At 45.6% G+C, this 12875-nt stretch overlaps 1 protein-coding gene across 2 annotated transcripts; it reads right to left on the bottom strand.

Moving 5' to 3' along the window:
• Positions 1 to 1214: 1214 nt before the first annotated feature.
• Positions 1215 to 12511, bottom strand: LOC139334875 (microtubule-associated protein RP/EB family member 1-like). 2 transcript variants are annotated; one of them, XM_070968111.1, is made up of 7 exons: positions 12345 to 12511; positions 10157 to 10287; positions 8658 to 8803; positions 6338 to 6536; positions 6113 to 6222; positions 5837 to 5989; positions 1215 to 4678 (listed from the first exon to the last, which is right to left on the bottom strand). In XM_070968111.1, exons 2-7 carry the CDS (start codon positions 10275 to 10277, stop codon positions 4634 to 4636), a joined length of 774 nt encoding a protein of 257 aa, XP_070824212.1. In that variant the 5' UTR covers positions 10278 to 10287; positions 12345 to 12511; the 3' UTR covers positions 1215 to 4633. The 2 variants fall into 2 exon arrangements, with proteins under 2 accessions (XP_070824212.1, XP_070824213.1); XM_070968112.1 differs by having other exon boundaries at positions 10157 to 10290; positions 12345 to 12463.
• Positions 12512 to 12875: the final 364 nt, after the last annotated feature.

Genomic DNA, 12875 nt, shown 5'->3' on the forward strand with positions numbered 1-12875 from the left:
AATGTTCACGTCCTGACAGCCTGAAGCATCATGCAGAGCAAAAAATGAATGAGTAAATATGAATAAACATATATACAAAGCAACAATGACCAACAGTATACAAGTTAAAGTGTACAATACAAACAGTACAAAGAGTAGACACTGAGATAATGGTGTTATGTACAGGTATGCAGCATGCAGGGTTTATGCTGTCAGTGACGGTGCATGATGACATGTTCATGTTAAGAACTGTGTTCACTTTAACCTGTAAAAATATAACCTATGACTGAAGTAAGTTTGATGTTGGAGGACTGACTGACTGTGTTAATGACTGTGACTGATCTTCATCAGTGACGTCCTGGGGGACGACGCTGACCTTCTGTCTGGTGGTTTTGGTGCACAGAGCTGTGTAGCGCCTCCCAGAGGGGACAAGAAGTAACAGGTTGCGTTCAGGGTGTGATGAGTCTGCAGTGATGATGACCTTTGTGATAATGGAGTCGATGTCGGATGCCCACATCAGGTCCTGCTGGGAGGCTGTGGATCCCAGGAACCAGCATACAGTGTGGGTGCTGGCCTCACCTGACGTGAGGGTTACGCCGCCCTCACTGGCCTAAACGATCTGTGTATGAAGTATTTGAAAGCATCTCCACCTGCAGCAGCTCCAACAGTAAAACGCTGCTCTGACACTGACGCATCAGTATTAATAATGCAATCTATTATTCTGTGGAATGAGTACTTTCACCTTCAGTACTTTACTGATAGTACTCGTGTACAGGACTGTTACTGCACTGTGGGATCAGTGAAGGGTGTGAGTACTTCCTCCTGCACTGACTGCGTGTCTGTTTCTGATTAAAGGGAGGGAGGGACGCTCTGGACGCCCTCCGGCGCTCTCTGATGTCACAGCTCTGGACCGCTGAGGGTCAAAGGTCAATCACAGGCCTGGACTGAAGGATCACCATCACAAGGACTGCTTTGTGTGTCGCTGCTCTGGTCTGCTGCTTGTTTCGTGAGTACGCCGTCATTTCAAACACAAAACTGCAGGAGAAGACTCTTTTCTGCTGCTTGACTCAGCCGTGACTGATTTTACATCTCCTGAATTTGACGCCTCAGCTTCAGCAGACAGGAAGCTCCTCTCTGATTCGCCGGTTTGGACGAATGTTCCTGTCAGTGCTGATATGTACAGAAGTCGAACAGGAAGTGAGAGCTTCATTCAAAACAAGCAGGCAGGCCAGCGGTGACGTGGAAACACTGTTTTATTGTCTGTACCAAACTGGATTGAAGAAAACCGAGTTTACCAGAGAATAACAAACACATCAAAGTCCAGCAGAGACAGGAGACAAGAAGGACAGACTCAGGACGCGCTGAGCGGCACTGAGCGTCCAGAGGGGGAAAGGTCAGAGGTCAGACAGGCAACAGCGTTACCTTGGAAGCCATTATTTGACTCTGCTCAGACAGTTTCAGTCAACACCTGCATGACGCTCCAGGACTTGAGCCAGACTGAGGATCTACACCAACGTTTTCGTTTCAGGTGAGTCAGGACTCAAAGCCTGATCCCAAAAACACAAATAAAACAGAACCAGATCATTTCTTAATCCTGCTCAGTGATTTCTCTAAGTATCTGCTTGTTCGTTTCAAAGACTGGGAAAGTTGTGGAACGCTCCAGAAACACCTGTTTGGACCATTCCACAGGTAAACAGGTGAGTGTCATGATTGGGTATGAATGATTGGGCGTCCTGGAAAAACTCAGTCGATCACCTCTTTGTGAACACATGACTGGATGAAGGAGTTTGACCGGAAACAATTCTGTTGTTATTTGTTGTTTATTTGAGTTCAGGCTGTTTTGGAATCGAGGCTGTGCTCAGAAAATGGCTACGGATCCCCGGAGAGGCCAAAATCTCTGAGCGACCACGAACTCCAGGTGTGTGACTGAAAACGTTCGAATCTTGTCGTTTAATATCAAACAGCATGCACAGTCCTCCTCAGTAACACCTACAAAAACACACTTTACTACTATCATGAAACCAGACAGGAGTCGACACACACCCTGAAAAACTCTGAGTGACTTCAGGAAAACGGCTCGAAGCTGCAGAAACAAAAAATCTCTCCGCGTGTCACTGGACGAGCAGCTGAAGTCATGACAGTGACAGACTGTGGAGGCGTTAGTGGAGGCAGGAGGTTACATTGGCACTGGGTTCAGTACTGAGGCCACGATGTAAAGGGGGTCACCTGCTCCCCTTTAATGTTGCATAACAAAAAGCACTTCTTCACTAAGGCTCGACGGCACGACTGTCAGACCTGCTCCAAACGCTACGATTTGTCTTGGCATTAACCTGCCGAACACGAACAAACCCCCCTCCCTCCCCCCAAAAAACTGTCGTAATACCAGGATCTCCTCAGAAAACTGGTTAATAAAACCAGTTTGACTGCTTTGCTGTTTCTAATCAATCTCTAAAATAAAAATGTATCAGCGACTCGTTTGATTTGTTCGAGTCTCCATTGGTACAGAAATGTCAAACATTTGCTGGTTTCAGCTCCTAAAACGTGACCATTTGAAATGTCTTTGGGTTTCGGAAGAAAAATGACGTCTGGATTTGAAGGTTTGTGACATTTGAAACTATTTTCTGACACTTATCCATTGAGCAGACTAATGGATAATGACAACGCTGACTATCTGCAGCCCTGCTCAGTGAAATACTTGATTCTTATCACTTCAGTGTTTCGGCACAAACTTGTTGTGTTGCTTCCAAACTTCAACATGTTGGACTTCATATTTGGTCGAATACTCAGGAGTCAGCAGAGCTTCACTGCAGCCACATTCACCTCCAGCTTATTTTTTAGCCTTCAGCTTAAATTAAAGCTGGACTCAGTCAGAACTTTAAGCTGAAACTGAGCTTCTGCACATCATCGCTCTCCAAGGCCGAGGAGGGAAAGTCCAAGAGGAGCCTGTGGAGTAAAAAAAGAGCGTACATTCTGAAAAAGTAAGATTTCGAATTGATCTGTGGCGTTGGGAGCAGAGACACGTTTTCAGAGGACGTCTCACTGAAGGCAACTACTTAAAGACAGACACACTTAACGCCCACACACCCTCGGACCCTGCGACACTCAGCCCTCCACTCACGGCGGCGTTTGTTAAAGGCGTGAGCTCTGCCGACCGTCCAATCACGGAGCTGCAACACGTAAACGCCCAATATCTACGTCACTGACGGAGAGCCGGCCAATCAGCTCGCCTGTTTGTCCACAGAGACTTCTCCACTCGGCAGCACAGACTGATCTCTGACTGAAAGTCTGCAGAGAGAAAGTTAAGAAAAGGCTCGAGTCCCGCTCACGTGAAACACCTTCAAGCTGGACTTCTGTTTGCTTTACGAGCACTCGATGGAAGACAGGTGGTCTGCTGCCCCCCGACACAGCTGAGCGTTTTCCAAAATGCCTCCAATGTTGTTTATTTTCAGAACACATAAAAAATATGACTAACAGTACAAACATTTGCCCCCGAGACAGCAGAGACTTACATTAAAGTAAAACCAAAGAAAAGGTTTGTGCTGCTTATGAATAAGGCCATTGATTAAGTGATGAATTCCAATAACAACAAGCTGGAATCACGTTTTTAACAGTGTCAGGAAAAACAAATCCAATGTTAGCGATCAGAGGATTCAGCACGCGAGGCGCCGCCACGGCTCGGCCGGTCGCGAACGCGCCGCCCAGCGAGGGCGAGGAAAATTCAACAGAAGTAAAAAAAAAAAAAACAGCGTTGAGACTGAAAAAAACACAATGAACAACAGAAGAAGAACAGCGGAGTGTGATGAGACAGAAGCACATTTACAGAGGCTGGACAGGACAGTCAGGATGGAGACACAGGTGGAAACATGGCCGAGAGAAGACCCCGCCCCTGCCGCCTCGTCCCAGACTAAACCCTGAGCCCTTCAGAGTCAGCGGGCCGCTTCTTCCTCACTTCAGCTTGAAACTCGTCAGTTACGTCTGAAAGCACGACGGCTGGTTCCAAAAAGCTCGACTCAGAAAAACTCAGATTCGGTTCAAAATGAAGCAAAACTGCGTCTTCGAGTTGTGAATGTGTGTTTTTCTTTTTCCTCCGGGTGATGAGACGGGAGAGCGCCGGGTTTAGTTTGGGACAAAGTGACCAATGAGCGGACAGCTGGGTCTTCAGAGGAGGTTCTTCATGTTTGATTGGTTTCAGATCGACTTTTAAACACACACACCTGCGCACGCGCGCACACACACACACACACACACACACACACACACAGAACATCACTGTGTTTTTAACACAAGTCCATTACAAAAAGCAGACATGTTCTGCTTGATCTGGTTTTTTGGGAAGGATGGGGTCACAGGTGAGGGCGTGGCCGACAGGTGGGCGGGAAGAAGAGGCAGTGACCGAGGCTTCGTTGATTACTGGCTAAAGATGTTTCAGGGCAGAAGGAGCGGAGCTGCACGGCGGCTGAAGGCTAGAGGAAGAAGTCCGGCAGGTTGGGGTCTGGGATCAGGACAGGTGGGGAGGGGCTGGGGGGGTGGGGGCCACAAGTCGAGATCGAGTTTGGTGTTGGATAGAAAACCAAACTGGCTGTCTTGGCTTGAGGAAGGATCTCGAGGTGGTTTGTAGACCATCTAAGGGAAAAGTTGCTTGCAGTCTTGAATATTAAAACTCCTCCTGTTCTTCACCATCTGGTATCTCGAAACCCTCCTGCAGAGACAAAGGGGGGGTTAACGAACAGCATCAGACAAACGTAGAAAGACAACGCAGTGATGGAGTTCAAGCCACAAAGTTCACAGTAATTACCACAAAAATGGCCACGAGAGCAGCACAACTACTCCCATTGTTTGGACTGAGGACCTCTGCCCTCATTTCAACTGTACTCACACCACATATTTCTACCTCAAAGGACAAAACACTGTACAGCTGGCCTCGCATCCACTCATTCAAACACACAAACCGACGGAGGCGGGCGGAGAGCCATCGAGAGCTGGACCAATGAACCGATGATCAGGTTACTGCAGATCAATCGATGTCAGCTGATCAGTAACACACGGGATATAAAACATAAGAATACTGCAGGACAGAAAGGACAAAGTCGGTCTGAAGACGTGTAGAAAGTGTCCAGCAGAGAGTAAAATGTGACTGAGCACAGTAAAAACAAAGCTCAGAGATCCACACTGACATTATCTGTTCATGGTGTTTTTTTAAATCAGGTAGCTGTAACCATGTCTCCCACAGCACAAAGGCTCACAGTTAACATGTGTATTCAACAGGACCCTCACAGAGGGACCACTTTAGCCTCAGCGAGCGGGCTGCATGCCATTCCTCTGCAGGAATTTACAATGGCATCAGCAGTTGTTAACAGCAGAGCAAACAGGCTTTAATCTGGCGCTGAACCCACAACATGTCATAAAACATGCTGGTTTAAGAGCACGTTTTACAGGGAGAGGCTGGAGAGGTTTTAGATTTCTGTTACTGTCAATCACAGCAAAAGACCAAAATCAATAACGTGTTACTTGTACTTGCTGGCACCCAAATTCCACTTGATCCCACCGAAGACACATAAAAACATAAAAACACCTCACAAATGCAGTTTCATGATTAATGAAGCAGAATTTATCTACGACAGCTGGTCAGTTTTTAACAAACAGTACTCAAACAGGAGGACACGGAGTGTTTGCTGGGGACTATTTTCAGCGGCGGATGAATCCACGTTTGGTGCTGTAGTGAGCGTTTGTGGCAGCAGGACTGCGTGTGACTGAGTTACACACGCACACGCACGCACACACACACACACACACACACACACACACACACACACACACACACACACACACACACACACAGAAATGCAGGTGAACTCACGTCTGTGGCGTAGAGAATGTCTATGATCCTCTGCAGCGTGGGGTCGCCCCCTCCTTCCTGCTCCTGGCAAATCAGCTCGATGTTCCGCAGCTTACCAAAATAAAAGTCTCTCTCCTTCTCCATGTCCTGAATGGTCGATTTCAGGATCTCCATCTGTGGAAAAGGCGGCAAATAAAAACATTAGGAGTCATTTCTATTTTTTGCTGTTGTAAAACCAACACGTTATTTCACTTGTCAGCGGTGACGGTGTGCAGCTGGACACGGCGTCGTGCTGACCTCACTCAGGAGCTCCGCCCGCTCCTCGTCGCCTCCTCCCACGCCCGGCTTCCTTGCGCTGACGTTAGACAGCTTGGGTGCGACCTTAGCAACAGGTGGCCTGTGAGGAGCTGAGGAGATGAGGAACAAAAAGTTATCAGCAGGATGAAAAACTTAGCAACACTTCCTCAATCTGTCCATAATTCAACATGGGCTTCAAACTGTTCGACCAACCAGAGCTCGCACCTTGACTGAGGGTCTTCTTGGGGGGCTTGTTGAGGGCTGATGTGGCAGAGTTGGGTGTGGCCATGGCATCCTGGCCTCTCGCCTGCGTGGGGTCGTACTCCCTCCCATCGTAGTTGGCATCAAAGAACTTCTTAAACCACTGGACAAACTCAAAGTTGTCCTGGAACTTCCCCTTCACCAGTTTGTCTACTGGGATGATCTGGAAGCAAACCGAGAGAGAGGCATCAGCTGGATGTTTGAGCGGGTGTCCGCCTGGTGGACTCAGAAAGTCCAACATTCGCTCTCCTTCAGCTGAACAATGAGCTGACAGTCGCTGACGGGAGCTTCACATTGAGCTGATGATTCTCTGCAGGCTCATTAATACGTATATTCTTATAATAAAATATGGATTATAACCATTTGAATATTGTTAATATCTTAACAAGGGCGCTCAGACAGCACACCTCGGTTATGGTGTCGTGATGGCACACATCAATACTTCAGTACTGTGAGAGAGCACCGTTAAAAAATGTTGAGGTCACCCTGACGATGACTAACCGCGAATGGACCGAAGCCACAGCCAGAAAAAGAGAGCAGCAGTAAACAAAGACAGAAGTCAGTGAAGGGCTCAGCAGTGGAGGAAGCCGCCATCACTGGACAAAACACACAAAGCACAACCAGGGCAAAGTGCAGACACAATGGCTGGATTACAGCACTGAACAGCTATGAACACACAGCCGCGCTCTACATGTTCAGGTATCTGTTACACTGATCTGAGATCAGGCGCTTCGAGCAGCACGGGGCACATTTACAGGAACGACTTACAACAAATGGACGGCAGGAAGGAAGCTGAGCCCTGAATAAATCATGGCGGCTTCGTCGATAGTCGCGCACAACGCTGCGTGTTCAGTCTGGAAAGAAGTGATGACTAAGCTGGATCTGCCCTGCCCTTTATAATCTCAGCTGGCCTTTTGACAATATCGAGACATTAGGAAGCGTCCAGATCTGCAAAAGTTCTTTAAAACACGTTCAGACGCCTCCGATAGGGAAGCTTTGCACCCTCACGTTCAGCCAGCGCTCCTCCTCATTCACAATGCCTGACCAGAAGCAGAATATAGGACCCCGCGCATACAGCCACGAGGTCTTCAAGGTGACGATGTGGCTGCACCTCTGACAGTTTGCTGAAGTGAAGCTCTATTAGCGGATCAGCTAGAATATGATTTTTTAATTCTAAGGAACTTTGTGGCACAAAAAAACAACTGAAAATTGGTTGAGCATTTCAGTTGTTTCTGCCTGTGACCTGCTGTCTCATTCCCTTTTGACAGATGAAACAGAGGGTAACTAATATCTAAAGCATGACAGATGAGCTCCCAAAGTGCTGAGAAAAATGAGTCATACACCGCTCAGCCAGCTGGGAGGGGATGACGGGAGCTCCAGTTTGCATGGCGTGCAATAAAGACGAGCGCTGAGGTCACCCTTCAAACATTTTATGATGGTCTAACAACCAGCCCGACGTTCTGCTTCCTGTTCTGACCAAGCGCTCACTAACCCTCAGCGATCAGGCTCATTTCAGTGCTGCTGATGACGGCTGTAAAGAAGCCTGCTGCTGATAATAATCCAAACACTTCCTGCCATTGCTCCGCATTAAAAGCTTTTCATCAGCCAACCACTGGAGGGCTTTTATTTTGAAGCCTCAGTCAGATTTAAACATTGCTGCCTGCAGTTTAACTGTATTTTTTATTGTCAGGCTAAAACTGTGAGCTGATGTGGCAACAGGGTCTTTCAATGACGTGTCAAAGGTCACATCTTACAGTCACGTACCCATAATTCACTTTCTACAGGATTTCTACATATTGATCACATTGTAGTCCTATAACAAATATTTCAGTGATAGTTGGAGTTGGTTTGTCTGCTGTCATTTCTGTGTAACAGCGTTTTTGGTGGCAGCTAAAAGTATTTTGAAGAGATATTCATCCTGTGTCATGTGTTGATCCAGTATTTAGCTCAGGTGTAAACTAACAAACGAGCAATCGGCTCCTATTCAAAGTACTTAGTGAACCTTTAAAGCAATCCAATAATGAAATGACAACATGAAAAAAGTGAAGGACAAGCCAAGAAAATGTGAAAATGGTCAGCCTTGTTTTCACCACAGCAAATAAAAAAATCCAACAGAACTCTGCAGTTTCCTTTTAAAAATAAGATAAATGGCTAAAAATGGAGCTAGAGCACTCATAGTGTGCAGGTTTCTGCAGAGGTGCCCTCTAACGTCACATATTCCCAGAACCCGTGCCCTTGCGTTGGGTGCACGCCGTACAGCACGTGTGCATGTGTTCATACTCACTTTGTCAACTCCCAGCTTTTTGAAGGCAACCTGCAGAAGCTTGAAGTTATGGATGTATTCATGCTCCAGCTTGGCACCAAATTTGACTTTCTTCAGAGGCACAGAGTTGGTGAACAGCATGTCCATAAACTGGCAGTAGACGGCACCTGGACAAAAAAATAACAACAGTTACAGACCCTCTAATGTCTATGATAGGCACACTGGCAGAAGGACTGTGGACGAAGGACGAAAACCAAGAAGCAGCACAGCAAGTAGAGCGAGAGAGTCACAGAAAGGGACAAAAACAAGCTCACTTTGCTCTCAGGTGAAAACAGAGAAAACAGGCGACGCTTCATTTAAACACTGCTGATACAATCACAAACTTCCCCTTTGGCTCTTCTTAAAAACACCTTTCGACTGCCAGCAGCTCGTTTTCTGTCAGAAATACAAGTATACTATTGCATCAGTATTTCTAAACGGTCCAGGTCCTTTAAAGATGCCAAAGCACGGAGCAGTTTGACAGAAAACGGCAGAATATCTTATTTTGACGTGATCTCTTGCACCTGCAGATGAAGATCCAGTTGAGTGATCTATTGGGGATTAAAGCTAACTGTGCTAGCATGCGCCGTTCTGACACGCCTTTTAATTACACACAAAAAACTGCAGGTTTAGATATTCACAAGCCAGACTGACAAACAGAAGAACAAAAGCACGACGCATGCATGCACAGGCAGATGGGTGTGAAACAGAGCGAGGAGGAGGAGATCAGCCTTCATGTTTTTCCTGTTGACCTCCGTCAAACTCTGTCAGCACCAGTCCAAACCTGAAGAAGACGTACTGCAGATGTCTGGAAGCATCCTCTTGCAAATCTCTTCCTAACTCACTTTTATCTCATGCCCTTTCATTAACTGATGCTATTTGTTAGAATTACATAAATTGTCTTGTCATTTCTTATGTTTTTGACGTGTTTACGTTTATTATTTGTTTTTATTGTGAAGCACTGTGTAATGTCAGTTTTGAAACGTGCTGACCCTGATGGTCAATGACACCAATGCTGATATACTGAATCTGGACATCTCTCGTGGACTTGGTAGAATCAGACCTCCAAGACAGTAAACGTTTGTACGCTCTTAAATCAATTTCAGTTAAAATATTAAACTGGGAAAGTTCTGAATCCAGGATTCCTTTTTGTGCAAAGTTCAAGCTTGTGCAAGTTTTCCTGAAAATGTACATTTGATGGAACCAAACCTGAACCCGTAAGAACATGTTTTATTGGCTCATGTGATACAAACAGCAGCGCCTGTGCTCTTCTCTCATTGTCGATGTATACTGCATCAGTGGTGACTTCTCAACTGTTCCACAACACCAGTGAGGTCACACAATCACGCTAAATATCACGCATGCTTACACCTCTGATTTCCAATGAGAAAAGCCATCCTGGAGCAGTGTCAGGAGGTCTGACTCTTGACTCTGGTCCTCCCATAACAGGAGAAAGATTTAGAAAAAGACTGATTTCTTACCTGAGCACAACATTTCTATCTTGGTGAGGTTCATCTGTAGAGACTCGTTGATCCAGACCAACATGTCGTGGCGACTTAAGTTGTCGCTGGTCACGGAGGTCGAGTACACGTTCACAGCCATTGTCGGTCACCTGCTGACGCGGAGGAGAGGACGAGTTAGAAAAGGAGAGACATATTACACGATGACTGGCTCAGGTGTCCGAGTGGCTCATGGAGCAGAAAGCTAAGTGCTCGCAGCTAAAACACACCAGGACATGACTTCATCCTTGATGCTGTGTGATCATCAGGAGGCATTTTTCACTGTGAACTATTCTGTCAATAACATGATCAAGAACTGTCCATTACAGAGATACGCACAAAGCAGCTTTGTATTACTTGAGAAATGATTTGAGGCCTTAATTTATTTACTCTGTTTTGTGGTAACACTGGGGCTGAAACTAATGAGTATTTTCATTACCAGTTAATCTGCTTAATCCATAATTAATCTGATTCATCCTTTGGTCTGCAGAATTTCCAAGAACAGTGCAAACATGCCCATCACAAATTTCCCAAAGCCAAGGGTGACATGTAATTTCAGCTTTGCTTGAAATCTTCTGACACTCGGACAGTGTTGAACAAATCAATCAACCTGACTTCACACTGAAAGGCCCAGAGCGGCAGAAATGGAATGTAATATTCAGAATCGTGTTTTCATTGGTGAATACGATCACCTGACACTACGCATCATTGTGTTTTCTTCACCTGAGAATGAGCTCTTTAGATCTACAGAGGGAGCAGGTCTGCCAGTGCTCCACCTGAGCGGTGTATGAGCGAGCGGTTGGGGATTGGTTGGGGTTAGGATTATCCATCGGTCAGGCGTTAGAAGCTGACCTACGTATGTGCTCTACACAAACAGGGCAGCAACTCAGATCAGGTAGTGCCAGGATCCTCCTCCACGGAGTCCACACCATGTTTCTACAGTAGCCCAGAGCAGACAAACCAAACCAGTGCCTCTAGAAAAAGCCTTGAGCATTTCTCAGCCATGGCAGGTTCTCTTATACACCTCACTGTTAGACAGTAAATACTTTTAAATCCTACACACTGGTCTTTTAACGCGAGACTGTAGGTACACCCAAACATGCTGCCATGCCGGAGTGAGAAAAAACAAGCGCAACAATTTCCTTTTGACATATAACTTCTGGATTCAGAGGACAATAACTCAAAAAATGCAGGTCAACTGACTCTATTATTCATTTACTACAGTTAAAAAGATTGATAATGTCGCTAATCGTTTCCGTAATTCATTAAGTAAAATTTCCAAATATTTTCTGCTTCCACCTTCTCAAATGTGTTAATTAGTTTTAGATCATTATAGGTTTAATATAATGTTATTGAGGCTTCGGACTGTTGATCGGATAAAACAAGCAAAATGACCTCAAATCTAGCTCTGGAGTAACGTTATGTTTTCACATTTTCCCCGCAATTTCAGAGACTAACTTTGAAGGATGAGTCAAGAAAATAGCCAGCAGACTGTCTTCAATGGAAATAATTGTTCGTTGGAGCTCTCCTGGCTGCTTATAGCTACTCACATGCCGTATAAGAGTGTAACAGCTAGCTAAATGCAACAGGGCCCGGTGAGAAACTTGAAAAGCTAATGGTAGCGGCTGCTAGCCAACTGCCAAGCAACTTAAGCTAGCTTCCTAAACAGCTAGCCACCCAACACACTGTATGAGCAGTAAACTAGCAAGCTACCATCTGACAATCTATTAAATTACACGCCAACTAACTTACACTGGCGACCAAAATCTAACTACAACTGCCTACGTTTTTGTCACTAGCTAAACACGACCACCGGCTAATGTGAGCCAGTTTCTCTCACAGCCATTAAGATGTTTTCCCCGCCCTGAAATCAACCAAGCAGTCTGCTAGCTTAAACGGGCTGTTGGTGCGACAAACTTTCACCGTTAGATACGAAACCACCGGCTTTGTCCGCATTTCAGCTAATGGTCAAAGAAGAGGGCCGTTTTGGAAGCCTCGCCCTGGTTGTTTTACTCGGGAATCATACGGACACATCTCGGTTATGTTGCTACGAGTCACAGGCTAGCTGCATCTAAGCTAACAGAGCTTAGCTGCCTCCTTAAGCAGCCGCCGTTTCACATGCCGGCAAATAACGGTAGACGACACCGTGTTTAAGCCCCGCTAAACCTACCTTGAGTGGATTGGCTTTCACAGTTCTTTGACTCGATTATTTGTTTTTTATCGGCTGCAATCCTCTGTCATATAACGCCAATCTGTAATTGTTTCGACGTTATTGCCACTTCTGCTTTTTCTTCCTTCTTGGCAATTCACGTTCACTCTACCGGCAGCGGAAGATTCGATCGATTCGATGACGCCATAACGCAATATGGTAACGCCTAAACGTAATGACGTCGGGAGCCTTCAACGTAAAGACGCACAGAGAGAGCATATGAAAAGGAGCGCCTGTCCGCTCCTCGTCACTGTTCATTAAATGTTCTTAATCCAAAATCAACTTAACAATGTCACGTCTGTCATGGCACATATGAAAATATTCTATATGTCAGGATGACAATTAAATTAAAGAGGTTTCATTAAAATTTTAAGGGATAACATAAAACTTTTTTATTCCAACGCATGAAATTTTACAGACGGAAAAGAATGAAAGAGATCAAAAAAAGTCAACAGAAAAAGATACAGAATAAAAATCAGTTATGTATATATG

The sequence above is a fragment of the Chaetodon trifascialis genome, chromosome 8 (genome assembly GCF_039877785.1).
Source record: "Chaetodon trifascialis isolate fChaTrf1 chromosome 8, fChaTrf1.hap1, whole genome shotgun sequence".
NCBI lineage: Eukaryota > Metazoa > Chordata > Actinopteri > Chaetodontiformes > Chaetodontidae > Chaetodon > Chaetodon trifascialis.

What these genes read in the sequence shown, in the direction of transcription:
- LOC139334875 (XM_070968111.1), bottom strand. Translation starts at nt 10,277, where the DNA reads ATGGCTGTGAACGTGTACTCGACCTCCGTGACCAGCGACAACTTAAGT. An exon ending in GATAGAAATGTTGTGCTCAG is followed by an intron (nt 8,804 to 10,156) that starts GTAAGAAATCAG and finishes TTTTTTGTCCAG; the next exon opens with GTGCCGTCTACTGCCAGTTT. An exon ending in AAAAGCTGGGAGTTGACAAA is followed by an intron (nt 6,537 to 8,657) that starts GTGAGTATGAAC and finishes GTTTGCTTCCAG; the next exon opens with ATCATCCCAGTAGACAAACT.